The sequence below is a fragment of the Pantherophis guttatus genome, chromosome 4 (genome assembly GCF_059756535.1).
Source record: "Pantherophis guttatus breed Tessera chromosome 4, ASM5975653v1, whole genome shotgun sequence".
In the NCBI taxonomy this organism is placed as follows: domain Eukaryota; kingdom Metazoa; phylum Chordata; class Lepidosauria; order Squamata; family Colubridae; genus Pantherophis; species Pantherophis guttatus.
In genome coordinates, this window is record NC_142066.1 from 38,691,574 (window position 1) to 38,717,641 (window position 26,068).

General features: G+C 36.2%; 3 protein-coding genes across 3 annotated transcripts; 1 reads left to right on the forward strand and 2 right to left on the reverse strand.

Moving 5' to 3' along the window:
* The first annotated feature begins 12,267 nt into the window (after nt 1-12,267).
* LOC117668911 (olfactory receptor 10A4-like) lies at nt 12,268-13,318 on the forward strand. Its single transcript, XM_034422964.2, has one exon. It carries the CDS (start codon nt 12,292-12,294, stop codon nt 13,255-13,257), a length of 966 nt encoding a protein of 321 aa, XP_034278855.1. The 5' UTR covers nt 12,268-12,291; the 3' UTR covers nt 13,258-13,318.
* A 4,662-nt stretch (nt 13,319-17,980) lies between these two features.
* LOC117668857 (olfactory receptor 6M1-like) lies at nt 17,981-18,949 on the reverse strand. The gene has a single exon (XM_034422914.2). It carries the CDS (start codon nt 18,947-18,949, stop codon nt 17,981-17,983), a length of 969 nt encoding a protein of 322 aa, XP_034278805.2.
* Nucleotides 18,950-21,807: 2,858 nt separating this feature from the next.
* Nucleotides 21,808-23,663, reverse strand: LOC117668858 (olfactory receptor 6M1-like). The gene is made up of 3 exons (XM_034422915.3): nt 23,599-23,663; nt 23,169-23,327; nt 21,808-22,788 (listed from the first exon to the last, which is right to left on the reverse strand). Exons 2-3 carry the CDS (start codon nt 23,175-23,177, stop codon nt 21,808-21,810), a joined length of 990 nt encoding a protein of 329 aa, XP_034278806.2. The 5' UTR covers nt 23,178-23,327; nt 23,599-23,663.
* Between the last annotated feature and the right edge of the window lie 2,405 nt (nt 23,664-26,068).

Genomic DNA, 26,068 nt, shown 5'->3' on the forward strand with positions numbered 1-26,068 from the left:
GCCAAGTCTTCCCGAATCTGAGTTATTTTATCATCCAGATACTGTACAAAATCCTCAGCTCGGCCCTGCAAGGGGTCCTCCCGCGCTCCCAGATGGAGGAGGGAGCGGGTCACCCTAAACAGGGCGGCTGGGCGGTTATCTGATGATGCGATAAGAGCGGCAAAATAGCTAGATTTCGCCGCTTTTATCGCCACTAGGTAGGTCTTAATATGAGACCTTATCAGTGTCAAATCAGACTCGGAACGCTCCAACCACTCTCTAGGCGTCTTTTCCGGCGCTTCATCAACCTCAGCTCCTCGGAAAACCAAGGAGCTAAGTGAGTTCAGTGCTGGGTCAGAGGCCGCAAAGGCACGACCCGGTCCAAAGCCCCAGCAGCCGCCCTATCCCAGGCAGCCACCAGGTCATCAGCCGAGTCATGAGCTAGAGTCTCAGGAAATGGCCCAAGCTCCATCTGGAACCTATCAGGATCCATCAGGCGCCTGGGGCGGAACCACCTGGTCGGTTCCGCCTCCCTGCAATGGGGTACAGCGGTCAGAAAGTCAAGTCGAAGGAGCGAGTGGTCAGACCATGACAAGGATTCAATATCTACATCCCCTATATCAAGGCCACTCAACCACTGACCAGAGATAAAAACTAAGTCCAGAGTGTGTCCCCCCATATGAGTAGGGCTGTGAATTACTTGGGTCAGGTCCATGGCCGTCATGGAAGCCATGAACTCCCGAGCTACCTCAGATGTCTCACCAATGGATGGCAGGTTGAAATCCCCCATGACCACAAGTCTGGGGGTATCAGCCGCCACCTCGGCTATAACATTGAGGAGTTCGGGCAGGGTCGTTGCCACGTGGCAGGGAGCCAGGTACATGATCAACAGACCCATCTGCACCCCACGATCCCACTTCACAAAAAGGGACTCACATCCGGCTATCTGAGGTACAGTGGTCTCCCTCGGATCAAGACCTTCTTTTAAAATGACCGCCACCCCCCCGCCCCTGCCCTGAGCTCTCGGCTGATGAAATGCACAGAAGCCTGATGGGCACATCTCCACGAGGGGAACTCCCCCCTCATGGCCCAACCAGGTCTCCGTGATACCTGCCAGGTCCGGTCCCCCCTCCTGAATAAGATCACAAATGAGGGGGGCTTTATTTACTACGGACCTGGCATTACATAACATCAGCCGGAGACTCGGGCGCTGAGACTCTAAGCAGCCTGGGGAACGGGAAGAGCTAAGGGGACCAGGGCACGCAATCGCTCGGAGATAGCGAGCACGTGCCCCCACCACATGATATGGCCCCCTGCTCCCACCATACCTGCCCCTCCCACTCAGCGTATTAATAGAGAAGCCCTCACTAGAGGTTCATTCAGATACATTTACTTCAGCTGGGCCTGGGAGAGTTTCTTTGAGTGCTTGTGCAAATTCCTCCACTTTGCCCTGGTTGCGGTTCTTGTTGATGTCAATTCATGGTCTTCCTTCCTTCTTCGAGTGATGCAATCTCTCTGTTTGCAGTTTTATTCTGCTGCACACCAAGGAGTGGTTTGTATCGCAATCAGCACCCTGATAGCTGCGTGTTATTGTAATATTGGGAAGGTTGGAGCGCCTGAGAAGAATCGAGCTGGTGCCAATTCTTCGATCTTGGATGTCTCCAAAAGACTTTGTGTTAAGGCTTTGTTTTAAAGTATGTATTGCTAACACAAAGACCATAGCAGCAGCAAACCTCCAGCAGTTGTTGGCCATTTTCGTTTATCTTTCCAACACCAAACTGACCTATAGTGGCCAAGAATTATAATCAGCTCCAATTCTAGCATTAAAATTGCCAAGGATAAACAGTGGTTCTTTCTCAGGGATTTTCTTGATAGTAGCAGCCAGATTGTTGTCAAATTTGTCTTTGGATTCTACTAAAGATGATAATGTCAGAGCATATGCGCTAATAAGAGTAACCAGCCCTGCTGATGAGTGGAGCTGCAAGGACAGAATTCTTTCACTTCCTGCAGCAGGTGGAGTAATGGATCCTAGTAGGGTGTTTCTGACTATGAAGCCAACCCTATATTCCCTAGACTCATTTGATGGTTTTTCCTGCCAAAGAACGAGAAGTTTTTCTCCTTAATAGATCCCGAGTCTAACAGTCTTGTCTCTTGAAGGGCAATTATGTCCATCTGCAGTCTGCTCAACTCCATGTCAATGGCAGCTGACTTACATACATCCTCTATCTCTTGTAAATCATCAGAAAGGCCGGGGGTCATTGTCCAGACATTCTAGGTGCCCAACTTTAGGGCTAAACTTTTTTTATGCTTGTTGCATGGTGCATGGTGCAAAGTTATTGATCTGCTTGTCACCTTTGACCCTAAACCCCACGCACCCTGAGTTAACAGACCATGGCCGGGCAGCACCTGATTGGCTGGGGGCTGCCCAGCTTAAGGCAGGTGGTAGCTGTCCAATGAGGTTCAATGACCTCTCCCACCAACAAAAGTGGCCCCTGGCGTCATGCTCTATGCCAATCAAGACTTATAACCGGTAACTGCCACTTTCTGTGTTGTTTCAATGCTGTATGCAAAGCTGGAGTGTCCTCTCCAGAGCATGAGGCCTGGGTAAATTAATATGGAGGATAGATTGTTACCCAAGCAGCAGATCCCTGCTCTCCATGTTGCTGAAATAGTCCAATGGAACGGCAAAGCCGATACTATTAGTTCCAGATGCATCGCAGGAGTTACCAGAACGCGATTGTATACAGTCATGAACTGCTTCCGAGGCTCTGGCTCCAGATTTTGCTTCAAGGTTGACCCTTGAAACCTTTTCCAGTAGTAGATATAGTCACAAGGCAGCGGAGGTTTGTAATCAGAGTTTCACTTTTCCTAGAAGATGGTTCTGCCATTTTATCTGCCATTGGGGCATAAAGCCCTCTTCCACCTTCAAAACAGTTGACTATCTTCTCCTGTAACCCTGGATAGGGACCCTTAGGAGGTGCTACCAGCCGGGCCAGCTAGACCAAGGGTTTTTTTTAGAGGTATTACACCTCTACCACTCCTCCTCACTCCAGGACTCCTGCTCCAGGTTTTGCCTCGATGTTGACTCCTAAACACTTTCCCATAGATGGGCATAGCCACAAGGCAGTGGAGGTTTGAGATTGGAGTTTTCCTTCTCCTACATAAGTTGTTTTCCAAGGCTAGTGGACACCATCTAACCATTTTTTTCCCACGCACACAGCTAACAAGACTTCCCACTTACACTCAATCAAACAGCCACTCTCCCCTCCCCCTAGAAGTAAGCAGATTCATTCATGAGGTGAACTGGAGCACCTTCCTCCCTGCAGTCATATGATTCAAACAGACACCTCCCTTCCCCTTAAAACAAGCAGATTTACCCATGAGGAGAGCTGGAGGACTTTCCTCCCTGCAGTCACATGATTGATTCACTCATTCAAACAGACACTCCCCTTCCCCCTAAAAACAAGCAGATTTACCCAACACAGATGTACTCTGTATATTCTTCAAATATTTCCAATATTTCCACATATCCATCATATATAGAAAAACTATTCTTTCTTTTTTCTGGTATATACAATATTTATTACTATATGATTATTGGGAAATTATTGGTGAAATTGTATGTCATCTATAAAAGGTTTTATACCAAAATTCATTTAGAATGAAATTTTATGGGTTTGGTCCATGATTCTTCCCTTGCTGTACTATAACTATTTGTATACAGTTTTGCATCTGTTTTATTATGTATTTTTTTTAAAAAAATTCTATCTCCATATTATATATGACTTAGAATTTATATATGTGACCTAACAGATGGTGTTGATTTTACATAAGCATTTTAAATCTTGCCTTTTTTTAATTAGTGTCCCTTTCTCATTCTTGATATCAGATTTTATCCTTCCAGCAATTTGTAACTACCTCAGCTGTCCCTGAATAATTGTTTCTGGAATCGGAGTGAAACACATCTGCACATATAATTATATTTTTCTTAATATAGTCAAGAAACATGGAAGGTATTTGAAAGAGAAGATATGGTGAAATTGTCAGTTTATTCACTCTTTTAACCATAAGAGTATCCTTTAAAAAACCTGTAAATTCTCTTGTTATTTCCAATCTTGAATATAAAAATTGATGATATTTCTTTCTTTATTGCTGATATTATATGTTTCTTTCTTTTCTCTTCTTTTTCTAAGTTGATCAAGTAAAATGTCCTCATCTGGTTTTCCTTACTCCATCCCATGTAAACTTCTTTGGAAGTCATATTCTTTATTTTATTGCATCACTGTTGTAATCTTACAGCAGGAATTATTGTGGGCAATATGTAAAAGGAAATGAAAATTTTGCATATTCTTTTTGGCCTTTTTCAGACATTCAATAAAATATATGAAAAACATGAAACTGATGGGCTGCGCAAAATCCACAGTCAATTTTCCCACCACAAACAAAGGTGTTTTTTTTTTAATGCAAGCATATATTTTTGTGTGCCATGGAAAGATAATTGACATAGTGTTTATACTACAGAACTAGGAATGGAGAGACTTCCATTCAAGTTCTCATCTTGTTTGTTTATGTGACTATTGTTACTGTGATTTGGAATGCCTTTAATCTCACCCTGGAAAATTTATATTTTCTTTTGTGTACACCGTGAGCTACTGAAAATCACTTTGATTATGGTAGAGTAGAAGTTTGTGGAATTGATTGAATATCTAAAGGTATCTTACTATATACACTGTTACTGTGATAATATGGTAACTAGGAATTTGTGATATTTGTAGTAGGACCTCCTCAGAATTTTCTTTATAGTTGTGAAAACTATAATAGAATGTAATAATAGAATGACCTTGGAGGAAAAGGGAAAGAGATGCTGCCTAGGAAAAATTAAATCAAGAGAGACAGGAATTCCAAGTGGCTTAACAGCCAGAGAAAGAAACTTAGGAAGAACTCTGCATAATGGATAAAGCAGGTAGTCTAATGTTTGTAGTTGCCGACTTCAAGTTCTATTAATGCAGTCTTACAAAAAAGTATAACTAGTTTATCTAGTCTAATTTTTGTCTGTTTTATCTAGGAGATATAACTGTTTATAACTGTGCTGCCTTCTTTCACTCTCATTTGAGCCTTTTCCTCATATAGCAGAGTATCATAGCCCAAGCCTGAACCAAGTTTGGTAGTTTATTGATAAACTAAGTCCAGTATAGTTGTCTTATTATTAATATAAACAGGAACAGATGAGGAGTTCTGTGATGTGGCCCCCACATTATGTATCAGTTATAATATCTGAACTAGCTTCAAAACTACAGTTACATAAAACACATGAAAGTAATAATAACATGACATTAATTAGCTCACACAGATATGAATTTTGTTTTAGATGTAGGCTTGTCTTAAATAAAAGGCTATGATAAAGATAAAGGTCCTCTGTCCAGTTGTATGTGACTCTAGGGGCAGTGCTCATCTCTGTTTCTAAACTGAGAGAGCCAGCATTGTCCAAAGACTATTTCCATAGTCATGTGGCCAGCATGACTATATGCCAAGGAAGTGAGAATGCTGTTACCTTCCCACCAAAGTGGTACCTATTTATCTATTCACGTCTGCATGCTTTTGAACTGCTAATTGGGCAGGAGCTGGGGCAGATAATGGGAGCTCATCCCTTCATGCAGCTCTTGGGTCTTCAACCTGGATTGACAGTTTTCCAGCTGACAAGCTCAGCATGTTTAACCACTGAGCCATCATGCCTCCATGATAAAGTTATCAACCTATTAAAATGTCCCACATTTTGAGTCCTATTACTCCAAGGTGAATATTTTTTTTTCCATAGCATTCTGTTTACAAAATAATATCTACATCATTAAATAGAATAGATACTTTTATACTCTATAGAAAGTATAATTTTTTACATGTGTTTATGATTGTATACACATATAGTAAACAAGACTAGTATTGCAGTTGTGAAATAAATAAAGAGCTTAGTAAAAATTAATGACCAATGTGACAACGATGACAATGACAACGATGATGATGGAGGAGGATGATTGAGAATGATGATGATTGAGGATGATGTTATCCATTCAATCATATCCAACTTTTGGTGATTCTATGGGCCAGGTCTCTCCACATTTTCTGATCTTGCATTACTTCTTTGAGAATTTCTATGCTGTGGCTAGTGTCAGTTTTGATGGTGTCTAGCCTTTTACCACTAACTGTTCCAAGCATAGTAGCTTTACTCCAATGAATTCCCCTGCATGACATAGTCAAACTAAGTGAGACAAAGTTTTGTGATTTTGCCTTCTAGTGACATGTCCAGTGTTATGTGCTCCAATACTTGCTTGTTAGTCACCACTGTTGTCCAAGGAATACACAGGAGTTTTCTATAGCATCACAGCTCAAACAAGTTTATTTTCTTCCTGTTTTGGTTTTTTAAGATCCCACTTTCACAATCACAGGTAGCTTGAGGATGACAATAGAGAAATCTAAACTACATTTGATTGCCAGGCTGATGTCCCTGCTTTTTTATATTCAGCTTATGTTCATTATTGCTATGTGACCCAGTGCAATCTAACATTTTATTTCTGTGCTTCATTCACCACTTTCAGCTATCTGCAATCCTAGGAAAAATATTTTTTCCACATATTTTATCTCTTCACTATCAATTTCTATGTTGATGTTTCTCTTCCTTGCAGTGGTCACAAACTTGGTGTTGAGCCTTGGCCGGGACTTGCCACATGTGGACACTTATGATGGGGGGAGGGGAGAGATCCGGGCCAGCAACCAGACTGTGGCAAGACCTCGCATGGCAGCCAGGAAAATGCATTCCAGCTGCGAGGGTTCCGGTTCTGGCGCCATTTGATGATTGTCATCAGCAGCACACACTCGGTGGGAAATTGAAACTATGGTGGAAGGGGATTTTGGTGATGGGTGTGCTGGATGATGATTTATGAGAAATGTTAAATAACACTGTATGGCGATTGCATGTAACGCTGACTTTGACCCTGTATTTCAATTTGTGTTGTGTGTCTGGCCGTGTTGGTGATTAAACCGTTTATCTACGTTGAGAAATCCTGCTAGCCTGCTGTGGTTTTTTCCCTTTCGCACGGACCGGAACAAGACAAGCCGAAAGAAAGTCAGCGCTCTCCTACTCTTTTCATTCACCTCACTGTTGGCTTTAGTATCCTGTTTGTTTTGAAGGCTGTTTAGAGAATGGTGGAGGGGACAGTCCCAGAGGGGATTGAGATGGAGATGGTGGCTGAAGACATTGTGGAGGAAGGGCTGCTTGGAGAAGAGACACAGGAGACTGCTGACGAGCCAGTGGTCAAACCAAAGGTGTGGCAGACCAGGAGCGGGGCTCGCCTAGAGGAGGAGGAGTCTTCATTGCAAGGAGCAAGGGCTGGTCAGCAAGCCACAGGGGAGTGGTGGCACAGTTCTGCCCTTACAGGACCTAAAATGCCAACACCCCCTGGGAGCATCTTTCCAGGGGTGGAGAGACCAGCATTGGATGGTGGATGAGGAAGGGGAGTGGGGATATTCCATGGCTGCTGGTCCTAGTTCTATGGACATGTTGCGGGACAGATTTGGAGAGGCCAGTTTCCATGATGCTCCATCTTGGCAACCCTGGGCTATGGGTTTAGAGACGCCACAGGGACCCTCATGGGGGCCCCCATACAGGGATTATTAGTTCAAAAGCTCATTTCCATTTTACCAGCCCCAAGCTTCGAGTAGCTCAGGTGCCCAGCAGGCCCGTTGATTATCCGGTATCCTGGGACCATGGGTTATTGATGGGGGAGGGTGAATGGAGGGTTGGACCACCACCCCCAAAACCTGATAAAGTGCCAACAAAAGGGGTAAGATACAGTATTTTGTCCAATGGAATGGGTATACCTTCTTGCAGGCTACATGGATGGATGCATGGACATTCAAGCCACACGCTTAATATGGCGGTTTCATCGTAAATACCCGAACAGACCTGGGGCATTGACATGCCATTCTAATGACACTAATACCTATGCTCTCCTCCGTACAGGTGGGCCCCTGGTAGAGGGGAGCCGCCTGTCAAGCCCTGGCCGGGATTCGCCACACATGGACACTTACGATGGGGAGGGGTGAGATCCGGGCCAGTGACCAGCCTGTGGCAAGACCTCGCACGGCAGCCAGGAGAACGTATTCCATTGGCGAGGGTTCTGGCTCTCTGCATGGCACCGTTTGATGATGTCATCGGCAGCACATACTCAGCAGGAAATTGAAACTATGGTGGGAGGGGGGTTTGATGATGGATGTGCCGGATGATGGCTTATTTATTTATTTATTTATTTATTTTTCTTATACTTATATGCTGCCCTTCTCCCAAAGGACTCGGGGCAGCTCACATAAATTAAAATGATGAAAACAATAAAAATAGGTACTAAAATAATCAGTTAAAATCTCCCAATTAAAAATAACCCATCAGATCAGCAAATTTGTTGGAAAAGCCATGTCTTCAGGTCACGGCGGAAAGAGCAGAGGTCAGGGGCCATCCAGAGCTCCATGGGTAACCCATTCCAGAGGGTTGGTGCACCCACAGAGAACACCCTCATCCTGGGCACCACCAGCCGACATTGTCTGGCCGATGGCACCCGGAGGAGGGCAGTCCTATGTGAACGCACAGGGTGGTGGGACGCAGGCAGAAGGTGGTCCTGCAGGTACCCCAGGCCCATGCCATGTAGGGCTTTATAGGTAAGTACCAGCACCTTGAAGCGGATCCGAAGGACCACCGGTAACCAGTGCAGCTCACGCAGGAGAGGTGTAACACGGGAGTAATGGGAAGCTCCCGTAACAATTATGAGAAATGTTAAATAGCGCTGTGTGGCGATTGCACGCAGGGCTGACTTTGGCCCTGTATTTCGATTTGTGCTGTGCATCTGGCCGTGTTGGTGATTAAACCATTTATCTACGTTGAGGATTCCTGCTAGCCTGCTGTGGTTTTTTCCCTTTTGCATGGACCGGGACAAGACAAGGCGAAACTTGGCCTTTTAATGTTCAGAAAGAGACCAAAATTTTCACTTTCTTCTTTAATTTTCTTAATCAAATGTTTTCTACCTTCCTTGTTTCTGAATCATCTGCATATTGAAGATAGGAATTAAAATAATTTTGAGGCATTAATCAAAGTGTTGTTTTGTCTTTCTTATCTCTAACTCACTTGATTGATAAAATTCTGGATAATTTTCTTTCAACATGATAATTAAAACGCAGAGGTATTGTTTTAACAATTTTTCCCCATGGGAGGGTGAAAGAGTATGCTCCTAAGCAAAATTACAAGCACACGTGTGCCTTGTTTCATTCCCACATGAACCTTCTCCCTAGAGTCAACATTGCAGGTTTACTGATAATGCTACAACCCTAACACAGGTGTAAGAGGAGATGAGGAACAAACATAGGAAATATATGTTGTGGAGCTCTGTAGCCATCAGCTAACAGAATAGATCAACAAAAGGAGGACTTTTTTCTTTAGAAGGAGTGGACTATCCAAAAGAGAGGAAAAGAACTATAACAGCACAGCAAGACTCTACTTGATGGCCTATGGTAGAAAAAGAGGAAGAAAGGTCAGAGACAGGAGATTTGAGACAGAACAGCCTTAAAAAGTTGGAAACATTGAGGTATATTAATAATAATATAGAACATAAGTCATAGATAATCCAAATAGAATAATAGTTAATAGAAATTTAATAAATTTCTATTTATTGTATAGCAATAGCACATAGACTTATATACTGCTTCATAGTGCTTTTACAGCCCTCTCTAAGTGGTTTACAGAGTCAGCCTATTGCCCCCAACAATCTAGGTCCTCATTTTACTCACCTTTGAAGGATGGAATGCTGAGTCAACCTTGAGCCAATGAGATTTGAACTACTGAACTGCAGCCAGCAGTCAGCTGAAGTAGCCTGCAGTTATGCACTCTAACCACTGCACCAGCTCGGCTCTTATTATTAAAATTATATGTTATATATTATAATATATTATTATATACTATATAAAATTATAGAGTCTAGTATAAAGCATAGCATATTGTAATTTTAATTACCACAGTAATAGCATATTGTAATATTAATTACCATAGTAATAGTATAGAAGTATCATTAGAATAAAACATAGAGAGCACTCACATATCTCTTTAATATGTTTATTTTTTACAAAATAGAAACTTTCTACAACCCTTATAGCGATATTGTTCCAGGGGAAGTGGTTTTGTGTCTCCTTTGAGCTTCGGTCAATCTAGTTGTATATAATTTTTTTAAAAGAACCCATAACAGGAAAAAAGAATAAGAAATAACAAGTTAAAGGTAGGTCTCCAGAGGTAATCTTCCAATAATACAATTGTGAGAATCTCTTCTTATCAGTGAATATGGTAAGGACAATAAAACTCTGTATCTCTAAGAGTATGGTGCTTCTGTACTGGAGTTTTCATAACAAGGAATTCAATTTTTGAATGAAATGCAACAATCATTGGTAGTTTAAATGTTTATATTTGGGCCATTCAGTTAATCAGAGAAACAGAAGGTGAAAGAAATATATAGAGATTGTCAATTATTTGGTTGATGAATTGACTATTTATTTTCTGGCTTAATTTATCTAGCTCAGCCTAGAGCAAAAGCAATCAATATATGTTTAGTCTTTTACAAATTAAAACTGATGCAGTGAGAAATATATTATTATTTGATATAGTGGGAAGAGATTTTCAAATCCTCCAACATTTGCTTGAATCCTATTTTAATATTATTACTATTCTCTTCTTCTTCCTCCTCCTTTTCCTCTTCCTCAGAATATGCAATATCAGCACATTTAAATAATGAAGATAATCATGAAAAAGTAGGGATAATATACATAGAAATTCACATTTAAAGATTATACTGTTTTAGAAAGAAAGTAATTGGTGACATATTGTGTAATTGTGAAATTATTCTAGGAAGCAATAAATGGGGAAGATAAATCCTTACAGGAACTAAATGAACTAAGATAAAAAATATTAATCAGCAGAACATTTCACACTTAGCCATCAGTGCTTACATGTAAATATGAAAATTTAGTTTCCTTTTCTGTGTCTGTAAATTGAGCTTTACTATGCCTTTTATTTTTTAAAAAACTTAACATCAAACAATAAAACAAAATTGTGGGAAATCACCTTCAAACCATTGCTCTCAGAATCAAAGATGGGAACCATTGCTGTGAAGTGGAAACTTACTGATAGCACAATTTTGTACTTGCATCCACTGGTATATTTTACTATCTGCTGCTTCAGTCTTTCACTTTCCTATCTATTTTAGGTTAAATATATTGTGTAAGATGGTTTGGTGATTCATTAATAGTGAATTGTTCTCAAATATATTTGTAAAACATGTAACAAATATATTGCAATTCATATGTGAAGTTTGCATAATTTATCCCAGTAATAACAGTGCCTTACTCTTCTGTGAATCTTTGGTCCCCTTAAATGAGGAATATCTGTTGTATTAGGAAGTGGGAACTCCACAGCAGCAAACAACAAGTTTCAAAACTGAAAAGAAGATTAAAATGCCTATAAATTCTAATGAGAAAGTTAAGTGACTCAGTAGGATGACCTAAACATTCTAATTGACAGCCTTGAAAGAGTGGACCTCAGAACAATTTATTCTTGTGTAAATCAGCAGTTGCAAAATTCTGTCCACCCTCAGGTGTTATTTAAGTTCAATACCCAGTAGCTTTAACTTCAACATATATAATATAGATTCATCTCCGTAATCATTAATTTCTTATCCATGATGAGAATATGCATATTTTTCCTATGTATAAATACATAATACAGTAACACTGTAATTTTAACCATACCCTTTTCTTTAATTTTGTTTTCATAAATTGACAATTCTTTGAAAGATAAGCATTCTAGAAAACAGCCTTTGAGGTAAATATATTTCAAAAAATAAAAATAGATAATGTGTAATGGAAAGCTTTGGAAAGATTGCACTATATCCATTAATGATTTTTGCCACTTCATGGCTGATAATTGATAGCCATTCTAGCAAATATTTCACTCTTTTACTCCCTAATAAAAAGGGAGAAAGTTTTCCCCAACTATTAAAAAAGGATGATAAAAAGGATGATTATTCCTCCTAAACCCACTCCCGAATGTACATATTTATAATATATAAATGATAACTCTTATATCATTTTCTTACAGAAAGAAATCAGTTCAGGATATTTACAACAAAGTTTGTTTAGAAAATTGCCTGTATATTACCTGGTCATAAAGAGGACAAAGAAAAAGCTTGTAGAAGAATTCATCAAATTTGTCAGAGAATCACACTCCAAATAATGTTAAAGGCATGGGAAAGATCAATTATAATAAGTAATCAAACAAGAGTTACAGAATTTATTCTTATGGGATTTTCCAGTTACCCTGAACTTCAGGTACCCCTTTTTGTCATTTTCTTTCTTGTTTATACAATATCTCTGACTGGAAATGTCCTCATCATACTTGTCACAACAATAGACCCTGCACTTCATAGTCCCATGTACTTCTTCCTCCGAAATCTTTCTTCCTTAGATATTTGTTTCAATTCAGTAATCGTTCCAAAAATGCTAGCAGACCTTATTTTGCAGAAGAAGACAATTTCCTATATAGGCTGCTTCACACAGTTGTATTTCTTTTTTTTCTTTGGTACAGTTGAGTGCTGCCTTCTTGCTGCAATGGCATATGACCGCTGTGTTGCCATTTGTAATCCTTTACGCTATCCAGAAGTTATGAACAGAAAAGTATGTTTTCAACTAGCTGTGACCTCGTGGCTTTTAGGCTTCCCTAACTCTACTGTCTCTGCCGTCACTGTTTTTAGTGTGTCATACTGTGGACCTAATAGAGTTAATCATTTCTTTTGTGATAGTCCCCCACTGTTGGAATTGGCTTGTGCTGATACATACATCGTTCAAATTGAGGCTCTCACAGCTACTGTGATATTCATAGTGTTTCCTTTCCTCATTATATTATTCACATATGTCTGCATCATTATTACCATCTTGAGAATGCCCTCAGCAGAGGGGAGGCAGAAAGCCTTTTCAACATGTTCATCTCATCTTCTGGTGGTAACTTTATTTTATGGCACAGCTATATCTACCTACTTCAACCCTAAGTCAAAGTACTCTCCAGACACAAAGAAGTTTCTTTCCCTCTCCTATACAGTCATCACACCCATGTTAAACCCTATCATCTATAGTTTAAGAAACAAGGAGGTCAAAGCTGCAATGAAGAGGACATTACACCGGAGAATGTCTAGAAGAAAATAAAACTTCTTGATCCATTGTCTTAAAGCTAGATGCCATTTTTGTCAACATTGAAAAACAAAATGTAAGGATGTATGAAAGGTTTATTGTGCCTAATTTTTTTCTTTATTTTGTCATCATTTTCAAAAACAAAGAGTAAGATGTATATTGAATCATTTTTATGATTCAATGAATCATAAAAATCAATGATTAGCAATGAAAGCTGAAGCAGAGATATGGACCATGTTTTCATATTGTTTCAATTCTGTTCAGGTAATTAATTAAGAAAGGTTGTAAGGGTATTTTAGAAATATAACCAGATTTCTTTTGTTTCCTCCTAAATTTCCAATCTTGGCTTAAATGACTGTAATGGTTGAAATTTATTAATGAGACAAACTACTGATTCCTACATGCATTAAATTATTCATCAACATCAGAAATGTAAACAGGAACATTGGGTTATGAAAATTGTATTTTAACAATAAAAATTGTATTTTAACAAGAGCTAATGCTGTTCTTTGGTGTATAATATAGTCTGTGTTTACAATCTTTTATCTTTTTAAAAGAACATGAAAAAATTTACTATTAGCATATCTATAACAATCTAATGAGAATAGAATTGAACCTAGGTAAATAGCTGTTCATACTGAGCCATTGAAATCAGTGGAATTTAATTGAATTAATATTCAAGATCTTTTCCATGGTCAATTTAAAGTTTGTGTCCAAACTATTGTCTTTTAAAGTTGAATCAATTCCTGAAATGCTTTGATTCTAAAGAGAATAATATATTTATACATTAGACGAATACATCTAATGGGATTAAGGAAAGGACCTTCCCTATGATTGATCCCTGCTTTGGAATATTATTGCCCTAGAAATAAGATTTGCCCATTCTTTGATATTTTTCCAAAGCTTTGGTTATATCAGAGGTCCTGGGGATCCCAGGATGATAGGGAGCAAAGAAGTGGTTGGCATGATTATGATGTTGCTGCAATTGGGGCTGAGTGGATGGTTCATGGGTTCTTATATTGTAAAATGTTCAAGTCACCATGTGTAATACAAAGCTATGTGTTGAAGATACTGTTCATTTTTTGTCACTGATTGTATTTTTTTTTAAAAAAATATGTATACTTGAAAACAACTGCTCTGTAAGCAAACAAATAAGAGTAACAAACCAAAGTGACAACAACTACTTAAATAGTGTCTCATATTTTCAGTATATTTATAAGAAGCACTCAAGGAAGAAGTAGCAAAAGACTAAATACCACAAAAACAATCAATATTCTGGTTAAAAAACTGAGAAAATTTTTAAAATTCCAGTTGAAAAAACACATTTCTTCAAAAGTTTTGTTTCCTGAAAGACCCATTCAAACTGAACACAAATATCATTTCAGAATGAGCATATCACATAGGAATCTTGAGAATAGTAAATTAATTTAATATATATAATGGAATTAATCGCATAACATTTCTGACACATTGCATGAGTTCAACAGGGCCAAAAGAGTTTTACTGCTGATTTTCATTTCTACTCCGTGTCTAATGCACCTCATTGCAGTGTCCATATATAGTAAGCCAGCATTGATGGATTCCAGTAGCCTTTATATTGTTTTTCCTGGTGAAACAATAGCAATGTCCTGGTGAAACTTTTCCTCATGTTCATCAGTGATTGCTGATGTTGAGGGAAGGAGTCAAATGTGAATGCAGAAAATGAATCTTCAGTGACATGTTGCACTTCATGTCTTGTAGGCTATAAGAAGTTTGTCAACCAATTGAATATAGTTTGGTATTCTGTATGACAATCTTTAATGATTTTTAAGTGATTTTCTTTGGCCCCATAATAGATCTTCAAACCTCTTGTCATTGATGACGTGTCTAATTTATGGACTAGCATAAATGCCTTCATTAACCTTGGTATCAGTTATTCTTGGAAACATCTGTGTCAAATAACAAAAATCTTCACCTTCCTTATTCATTGTTTTCACAATTTTTTTCATCAATCCAACCTTTGTATGGATGCAACCATATATTTGTCAGGTCAACAAATGTTTCATATGCTACATATTTCTGTCCTAGAACTAAAACTTTTTGGATTGGTCATTTCTTTTTAATATAATACAACTCTCCAGTCTGTCTGTCACATTTGTATATGCAACAATGATACTTGGTATATCTGAGCTGCATTCAATGCAACAGAGCCACTATTTTTAGATCCCAGAGATCTTCCAGTTGTACTTGGTGTACTGGATGTGCTTCAACAACAGCTCCATGTTTTCATGTTTCTTTCATATGTGCTGATAATTGTCAAATGTTGTATAACAAATTGCAAGTTTGTGCAAGTTGGAAGAAAAGTTTCCAACTCCATCTCCTTGAGTATGGGTTCCCCACAGGGCTGTGTCATATGTCTGCTGCTGTTCACCTTGGTAACTCATGATTGCTGTGCTAAATGCTGTGCTACTATGAATCATATTGTAAAATATGGGGATGACACATCAGTGGTGGGTCTTATCTGGGATGACAGTGAAGATGCTTATAGGGAAGATGTGAAGGCTCTGGTGGACTGGTGCAATATAAGTAATCTGGTTCTAAATGTTAATAAAACAAAGGAAATCACTGTAGATTTTAGAAAGAGTTGATATAGTCATACTCCACTCAGAATCAAGGCTGCAGCTGTAGAGGTAGTCAACAATATTAGGTATCTGGAGGTGCAGATAATGAACAATCTGAGCTGGCACACATCATCCTTAATTAAGCATGCAAACCAGCATCTGCATTTCCTGCATTAGATGAGAAGAGCCATCTTTCTCCTTCTGTTCTGGCTACTTTTTAGAATGGCATGATTAAGACCTTTTTAACAAACTGCATCACTATTTGGTTTAGTGGCAGTTCATCAGATAGAAAGTCCATACAGAGAGTGATAAGGACAGCTGAGAAGATTATAGCAAGCTCCTTCTTGTTATTCAGGATACTGCTTAAAGTGCTATGTGCTTAGAACTCAAAGCATTGTTAGAGATCCCACACATCCACTTTATGGTCTGTTTCTGTTGCTCCCCTCTGGGAAGAGGTTTGGAAGTATTTCTAGAAGGACTACCAGATTCTGTAACAGCTTTGTTCCCTATGCCATCTGGTAAACTTGCAAGATTGTTTTTTTACCATGTACATGTATACATTTGAACTAGACTGTGTTGTTTCTCTGTGCCATATAATATATGGGGGTATGTGCATAATTTTGTTTATTTGTTTATTATTTTGTCATGTTTATGTAATGTATATTGGAGGTGGTGATATTTCAGAGCTGTATGCAATGAAATTTCATTTTAATGTATGTCTATTTGTGAACATTCAAAGTGACAATAAAGTTATTCTAAGTCTAAGACTATAATCTTCCTTATTTGCAAAATAAAATGGCTTGTTTCATTTTCTTCTAAGTCTCCTAAATATTAGAGTGGATGAAATATATCCATAATATAATAGTGTATTATGATAGATACCTACTAAATTATGATTCCTGAGTATTGATAGCGGGATATTTAATCATTCAGATTGGGTTTAACAAGATTTGGTCATTTATTATTTTTAAAAAATCTTTATGCCTTGAATATTAAAACTACTTTTTTTGTTTTTCCAGCTAATGTACCTTCAAAAATGTACAAACTATACATGTGTATTTGTCAGCATTCCAGAAACATGTAAATTGACTTGGTAAATAAAATACAGTTTCATTCTAATAATATAACATTTTCTGGTTTTGTTTTTTTAAAAAAACATTTATTACATGGTTGCTTTTTTTTTTCGCTTAGCATATTATAATCTGCCTACTTTAAATCAAGGTAATTTATACTGCACATAAAATAAAACAGCAGAATAGAATAAAACAGCAATTAAATCCTAAATATAAACAAATTTTCCACTTGTCTTTAATTTTCAAAGTCAGTGGCTTATAGTTGTGGAAGTCCAGAATCAAAACATCAAATTGTGGAATTCGAAAGAAAACAAAAAGATTTGAACTTGCTGATATTTGTTTTAAACTGTTTTTAAATTTTGTGAGTTTATATGTGTTTCAATATGGCTGTACACCGCCCTGAGTCCTTTGGGAGAAGTGTGGTATAGAAGTTCAATCAAATCAAATCAAATCAAATCAAATAATGTTAGAAATATGAATTTTCTATATATTGTGTCTGTGCAGTCTACCAAAAAGGTATTTTCTGAAGTAACACAATTGTATTCACAAATTTGAGTACTAAACAGATCTACCCAAACTACCAATGCCTGTTGTCTGTGCAGCCAATGTTTTTTTCTGTAGCTTTGCCCATAACAAAAATCCAAAATAGTTTTAGAAGCCTTATTCCTCTATACAATTAATATAAATATTTTTTCTCAAAGTTTACTCTAAATAAAATATAATCGTTAATCATCTGAAATGATTTGAAGAGGTATAAGAGATAAGTGCTAGATAACTGTCATGAGTACAAAGTCAGATTTGTTTATCATTAATGTAGTATCCATGAAAATAGTAATACTTAATTAAAATCAAAATTTATGAGATGCACCATTCAAGAATGACTTAGAGTGAGAAGAATGAAATACGTATAAACAAAGATATAATTCAATATTTCCAAAAGTGAATGATGTTACAGAGGATGGGCAGGCAGGAAGGTGGGCAGGTGGGAGGGAGGAAGGGAAGGAATCATGGAATCCTATATCTTTTTTTCCCCTCCAGAACAAATATTTACAAAAATATTTGGAATCAATGCGATAATTCAAATTCTTTCTTATTCATCAACATTCTGAAGATTATTCTTTTTAAAGCTGTTTTCATATCTTGGTTTCTCAATGTGTAGATCATTGGGTTGAGCATTGGAGTAACCACACTGTATATCACAGCTATTACTTTGTTCAGGTCAAAAGATGAACGGGTGGTTGGACTTACATACATAAAAATAACAGTTCCATAATATAAAGAAACAACAGTCAGATGAGAGGCACAAGTGGAGAAGGCCTTGTGGCGACCGTGTGAAGATGGTATTTTCAAAATGGTTATACCAATATAGGTATAGGAGATAATGGTGCAGAGAAAAGTACTCAGAATTACCATTGCTGAAAACAAGAAGGTAATCAGCTGTATCAACGATGTATCAATACAAGCCAGTTTTAATAATGGTGGAATATCACAAAAGAAATGATTGATTATGTTTGGTCCACAAAATGGTAAATTTATTACCATAATGGCAGCTATCAAAGGAGCCATACAACCACTTATCCAGCAAACAATCACAAAAATAACACATATTCTTTTATTCATAATTATTGAATATCTGAGTGGGTAGCATATGGCTATGTACCGATCATAGGCCATCACTGCAAGGAGGAAACATTCAGCTGACCCAAAGAAAAAGAAAAAGTAGGATTGCAAAAGACAACCAACGAAGGAAATTATGTGCACATTCATCAAAAGGATGGAAAGCAATTTAGGGACAGTTGAAGATGTATACCCTACATCCAGTAAGGATAAATTTCCCAAAAAGAAGTACATAGGAGTTTGAAGATGGTTATCTGTATTAACAGTTACGATGATGATGATATTACCAGTCACAGTAAGGAGGTACATAATGAGAAAGACAAAAAAGAGAGCAATTTCTATCTTTCTTGTATTAGGAAAGCCCAAAATAAGAAATGTAGTTATGCTTTGATTCTGAGGTTCTGCAGACAACAGCATCTGCAAAATATAGAAAGAGAAAGATATAAGTATAAGCATGGTGGTTAATGTTTTAATGAATTAACTAAATTTAATAAATAATATTTATTAGAAATCAATTAATAATTCATTTAATAATCTCATAAATTAACTACAACATTCAAACTATTGGGTTTTCCCCTTTTCTTACAAAATTTGCATTCGTTTAGTATAGTGAATTAGGAAGCAATTGTTTGGAAAAATATAAAATATATCTAATGTATATACATTTCATACTTATTGCTTTCCTGCAATTTATTACAGATATATCTTTTACTGCTACACCTTCTATATACATCTTCTACAGTGGAGACGTATGCTTTGTATGGCTAATCACACTTAGCCAAATATTTTTTTCTGTTCTATCCCATCCCATCCCATCCCATCCCTTCCCTTCCCTTCCTTCCCTTCCCTTCCCTTCCCTTCCCTTCCCTTCCCTTCCCTTCCCTTCCCTTCCCTTCCCATCTCATCCCTTCCCTTCCCATCCTATTCCATTCCATCCCATCCCATTACATTCTATTCTATTGTCATTCTTTTTTGCAATCATTAATAAATTGTCAAATGAAGTGACAGCTCATTGATTTAAATATGTTTAGAGCATATTTAGTTATACTATTTTGAAGGAAGGAGGACTTTCTCATGGATTGAAAGAAGTGGAAGAAACAAAAGAAAGAAGGAAAATATATTCTACTTTCACTACATTTTCCTCCTCATATTTAGTATGAGAAGTCAAATGTTCAGTCTATATTAAGATCCCTGAAAATGGAAACTTAAGATTTTACCTCATAGCCTTAAAAAGAATTTTTTTGGGGGTTGTTGAAGACTGACTTTTATTTTGTGGAGTTGCTGAAAAAATGCTGAATTTTGAAACATGAACATGATACTTATAAGCAGAAGCATTTTAATGAAGTTGCTTCTTTATGAGTTCAGCAGTTAAAATAAAGATGGCAGAATTTCTGGAGAGAAAAAGTGCTTTTCTTTTTTCTGGCCCAAGAAAGTTAGCACTGGTAATGAGGCTAAATGCAATTACCTATAGTAATATCTCTAAGGAAATTATCAATCTCTTGGGCTTTAATTTAGATGAAGTAAGAAGAAATGTTTTTTGTAAAAAAAAAAAGTTTAGTAATAGTACAGTAGTGTAGTAAGAATACTGTCATATTCCCCAATGACAATGATACTGGCCAATAATTAGATTCTACTGAAAATGTACATTTATCAGGAGTCTAAAACCAATACAGAATCTATTACTTTAGTAACATAGACATTACATTTTTGCTGATTCAAACTGTTTCATTTTTGATAGCATTTTAATATTTATTATTGCACATTAGTACATAAACTTTTTGATTAAAATTAATAATGAAATAGATATGGTTTGTAGAGCCAGTTGATATTTGTATTGAAAGTATTCACAAACAACAATTTTGGGATAGGTTTTTCAGTGAAAGGCTGAAAAATCAGTGAAAGGCTGAAAAATTATTCTGTAAATTGCAAGATGTCTTCTTGTTTGCTCAAAATAGAACAGCTTTTTGTTTTTGCATCCTTAATATTTTGGATGGAATATCTTGAAGTAGTTAAATTTGCTTCCTTTTTACATTCAGCAGTTTTTATTTGGTCTTTAAATATGTTAGTACTGTATATCTTATGGTGGTTGTCTTCTTTGATCATATCTTGACTTTACGGGCATATTGCGTATTTGAAAAATCCTCTTAACTTTTTTTTTTTTTTTGCTTTTATTTTTATTTTGCATCTGATCTATTTCCCTTTATTAATGTTATATTGTGGCATCCTTTACATTCCCCTAAAGAGTGAAAAAAAATTCAGTTCCTTCATTTTTCCCAGCATTATTTGAAAGGGCAGAGCTGAGTAGTCCAACAAAGCAATGACACTATAGAATGAAGATTAAGCTGACGAAATAAAATGTTGATTGAATCAACTGCCCTGATTGTATAGTGGATAGCATTTTTTGATTGTCAAGATAACAAGATCTATTTTTCAAGATGCAATATCCCTGTTTCTTAAATTGCTGTTCTAAAGATTAAAACTATTTCTGTGACATTCTGATAATTCTGGATTTTGTTCACATCAAACTGCCTGCATCTAAATTAGGAAAAAGAATCTTGTAACCTCCTAAATTTTCTATCATAGAACCAATTAGAATGTCTTAAAGATTTTAGGTAATAGCTCTGAAAGCTCTTCAAATGTGGTCCTTAAAACTATATTTTTACATATGTATTCATGTGCTGACATGTGCCAACCATGTACGTATTATTCATACAGCAAACATCTTGAGCATTATGCATTCAATTTAGCCTCATTGGGATGGTCACAGTTCTCATCCATGGTGAAAACATCTATTTATTTTTCTGTCTCCATGATTGAAAATTAGCACCTGAAATGGTGCTGAACTCTTTTTCTTTTAAATTGTGTATCATAAGTATTCTGTGGTATAGCCTGTTTTATAGAAAACATATTTCACAAATAAAACTTCTGATGTGTTTTGAAGAGTTTTGAAGTATTCTTAATTGCCTTAAATATTAGTAAAGCGAGGTTTAACCAATCCAATCTCTGAATATTTTTTCTCTTTTTCTAATCTGATAACCTAAATAATATAATTTTGAATCAGTTTACCCTATTCCTGGATATCACAACAAATTTCCAGACAGAAAGTAAGCATATATAAAACAATGGAGAGGCAAACTTTGAGGAAAGACAAGCACATATTTTAAGACAAAATAAAATAATAAAATAATAATATGCACCATGATTAAGAAATAAATCAATTTGATAAACTTTAAATTAAAGACCAAATTATTATTTTTACTTCAAACAAGTTGTGTTTATGGATGGAATTGTTTGGATAAATCGAGCTCTTTCTTCCTGATCCCCATTCTGAAGATTATTCTTTTTAAAGCTGTTTTCATATCTTGGTTTCTCAATGTGTAGATCATTGGGTTGAGCATTGGAGTAACCACACTGTATATCACAGCTATTACTTTGTTCAGGTCAAAAGATGAACGGGTGGTTGGACTTACATACATAAAAATAACAGTTCCATAATATAAAGAAACAACAGTCAGATGAGAGGCACAAGTGGAGAAGGCCTTATGGCGACCGTGTGAAGATGGTATTTTCAATATAGTTATACCAATATAGGTATAGGAGATAATGGTGCAGAGAAAAGTACTCAGAATCACCATTGCAGAAAGTAGAAAAATAATCTGCTGTATCAATGATGTATCTATGCAAGCCAATTTCAATAATGGTGGAATATCACAAAAGAAGTGATTAATTACTTTTGGTCCACAAAATGGTAAGTTTATTAACATAAGGGCAGCTACCAAAGGAGACAGGCAACCACTTATCCAGCAAACAATCACAAAAATAACACATATTCTTCTATTTATGATTATTGAATATCTGAGTGGATAGCATATGGCTATGTACCGGTCATAAGCCATCACTGCAAGGAGGAAACATTCAGCTGATCCAAGGAAAAAGAAAAAATAAGACTGTGAAATACAGCCTACCAAGGAAATTGTGTGCACATTCATCAATAATATAGAAAGCAAATTAGGAACAGTGGAGGAAGTATATCCTATGTCCAGTAAAGATAGATTTCCCAAAAAGAAGTACATAGGGGTCTGAAGATGGTTATCTGTATTAACAGTTATGATGATGATGATATTACCAGTCACAGTAAGGAGGTACATAGTGAGAAAGACAAAAAAGAGAGCAATTTCTACTTTTCTCGTATTAGGGAAGCCCAAAATAAGAAATATAGTTATGCTTTGGTTCTGAGGTTCTATAGATGACAGCATCTGCAAAATGTAGAAAGAAATAGAGTAACTGTATTTATTGTTTTAAAATGCCAATTAATAAATTAATTAAAACATTCAAGACTTTTGGGTTTTCCCCCTTTCCTTCTAATATTTACACCTGTTTGGTAATATGTACTGAATAAAGAAGGAATTCTTTGGCAATATACCAAGTATATTGTATAAAATGTACTTTCTACTGATAGATGTTATTTTTTCCAAAATATAGCTGTATTATATTTGTACTTTGATATACCTATGCCTAGTTGTAGCATATTTTGAAAATATAACATTTAAATAAATTGTATTTACCAATTCATCCTTAATTCACTTAGGTCTTGAATTAAATTACTTATTCATTTATATACTTATATTATACTTACATTATTCATATTTATAGTTCTTTACTTATTAGAAAACATGGCAACTGTCTTCGAATACTTGAAGAGATTTCACAGGGAAGAGGTGGTCAGTTTATTTTCCAAAGAGCTGATGGCAGGACAAGAAGCAATGTATGGAAGCTCATCAGAGGAACATCCAACCTGGAATTAAGGAGACATTATCTGTCAGTAAGAACAGTTAATCAATGGAACAGCTTGTCTCTCAAAGTTGTGGGTGCTGCATCACTAGAGGCTTTCAAGAAAAGTTTGGACAGTCATATGTCCAGGATGGAACTCATTTCATGGGCAGGGGATTGAATTAAAAGATCTCCAAGGTCCCTTCCAGAACTATGATTCTATGATTTACACTCAGAGACAAAATATTCTATATTTTGATCCTTGAAAACAGAAAACAGAAAGCTAAGAAACTCACCTTAAAAACATCATTGTTTCATTTTATATTGAGAAATGGTAAAACATGAATCACAAACACAATACATGTAAGCAGTTATCCTAACCTATATATCTTGAAGAAGCATTTTAATAAACTGATCCACTGGATTAGAGGCAAATATATTTTTGAAAAAAAGTTGTCTTGTCTTCTTTTTATTCCCCAGGTAAATTTACTTATAGTAAAATCACTAAGAATGTTGTAGATCCCTTGGGTTTTAACTGAGACCAAATGAAAATAAAATGTATTTACATCAAAGAATTGAAAAAATGGCAGTTTGATAGTTAGTTTAGCAAGAGTGTCTACAAGGCAAGTGGAAAAATAAATCAAAATACGAGAAACAATGAAATCCTATGCACTTTTATATATGTCATGCTTATAACACTCATAAAAGTGGCAAGATAACAACTCTATGATCCATGGTTGCCATCTTGAATTTTTTTGTCCCATCAAATATTTTGAAGATAACTCCATTAAAGAAATAGAATATTTCCTAATGACAGACTTATTGGCTTATTACAAGAATCTAATGATGGGTGTTTGTCAGATCCTGAGATCAGTAATATTGGTAATCTCAGTAATCATATTTTGCTCTGACATTTAACATGTTCTAAAGTGTCTATTATCTTTGTTGACTATTTAAGAAATAGAAAGCAAATATAATTGTATGAAATGGACATTTTGAATTTGCAAATAAACCAGGAAGATGGTTAGTATATAAACTGAAAAAGAAAGAGAAAAGAAAATGATAGAGAAATTCCAAGAAGCTGATACTCTATTAATAGCCAATGAATCCATTAAAAAGTATGTCCATAATTGTTACTCCAACTGTTACAAGAGGCAAGCTGTGGATATGCAAAAAATAATTATCTACAAAAGTAACTTTTATTAAAGTTTCACAAGCCTTTCAAATGAACCGATAACCCCACTTGAAACATTGGCTACTAATAAAAAGCAGAAGACAAGTAAAACTTCAGGTTCATATGATCTTGCAAGTCAAAACTATAAATGTTTTAGAATTAACAAAGAAAGTCAATATAAATAAAGGGGTCAGACAAGGATGTTCACTATCCCCTCTTCTATTTATCATATCACTAGAAATGTTGCTAACACAGATTAGACAGAAACAAGAAATAAAAGGTTTAAAAATTTAAAAAAGAATAATATAACACACAAGCATTTGCAGATGATCTGATCTTTTTTATAGAAGAACTGTTAGAAACAGAATATGTATTATTGCAAGAAAAAGAGGATTTTGGCAAAGTAGCAGGACTAAAAATAAACAAGTAGAAAACAAAGATAATAACCAAAAATCTTACACATAATCAGAATGAGAAACTGGAGGAGAAATTGGGAATCCAAATAGTAAAGAAAGTGAAATATCTTGGAATCTGGCTGACAGCAAAATGTTCTTCCATAAAAGAAGATAATTATACCAAATTATTACAACAAATACAAAACAATTTGGAAAATTCGGCAAAACTACAATTATCATTAATCAGAAGAATTGTGACAATAAAAATGAATATTTTACCTAAAATATTATTTTAAAACTTGGGAAAAAATATTTTGTAGAACTAAATAAAACAATCTTAAAATTTATTTAGTTATGGAAGAAAGCCTGAATAAAACTTAAATTCTTACAGGATAGTAGACATAAGGGAGGATTTGGACTCCCAGATTGGAAACTTTATCATCAAGCGGCAGCCATAACATGGTGAAAGGATTGGATAACTCTTAAAAATAAAAGGGTACTAACAATAGAAGGCCATGATCTACAAATTAGCTGACATGCGTTCATCTGGGAGGGAAAAAATAAATTTCATATGTATTTTCAGAGACATCAGGTAAGAGATGTCTTGTTAGATGTCTGTCGGGAAATCAAGATAAATTATTACACAAAAATCCTGAAGTAGCTATCAACCATGGAAGCAATGATTTATCCCAATGTATTAGACTGGAATAAGGTAGTGACATACAATCTATCCAAGAGTTAAAATCTCAAGGAATAAAAATAGATTGGTGGCCATATTTACAAATTCAGACAAGGTATAAAAAGATTTAGAAAATTTTGGCTTCCAAACAACAAGAATTGGACAAAATATTATTAGGGACAGAAGAAAAACTGATTTACAGCTGTTTTTTAAGATTCAAAATGGAGGAGGAAACAGTGAAAGAGACAATGATAATCTGGCCCAAAAATTATGGATATAATATCAATTTGGAATATTGGGAAAAATTATGGGGAAAAAATTATAAATTAACAATGTCGGCAGCTTATAAGGAAAACATGTACAACATGTTTTATCATTGGCATCTACCTCTGGCAAGGCTGGTGAAAATGTTCCCCAATAAACCGGCAAATTGTTGGAGATGTAACCATGAACAAGGAACATTATATCACACGTGGTGGATATGCCTGAAAACTAGTGGATCATCTGGTAAACTGCTG

Bases quoted from the DNA above. Each gene is read 5' to 3' on its own strand.
- LOC117668911 (XM_034422964.2), top strand. From the start codon at position 12,292: ATGTTAAAGGCATGGGAAAGATCAATTATAATAAGTAATCAAACAAGA.
- LOC117668857 (XM_034422914.2), bottom strand. From the start codon at position 18,949: ATGCTGTTGTCTGCAGAACCTCAGAATCAAAGCATAACTACATTTCTT.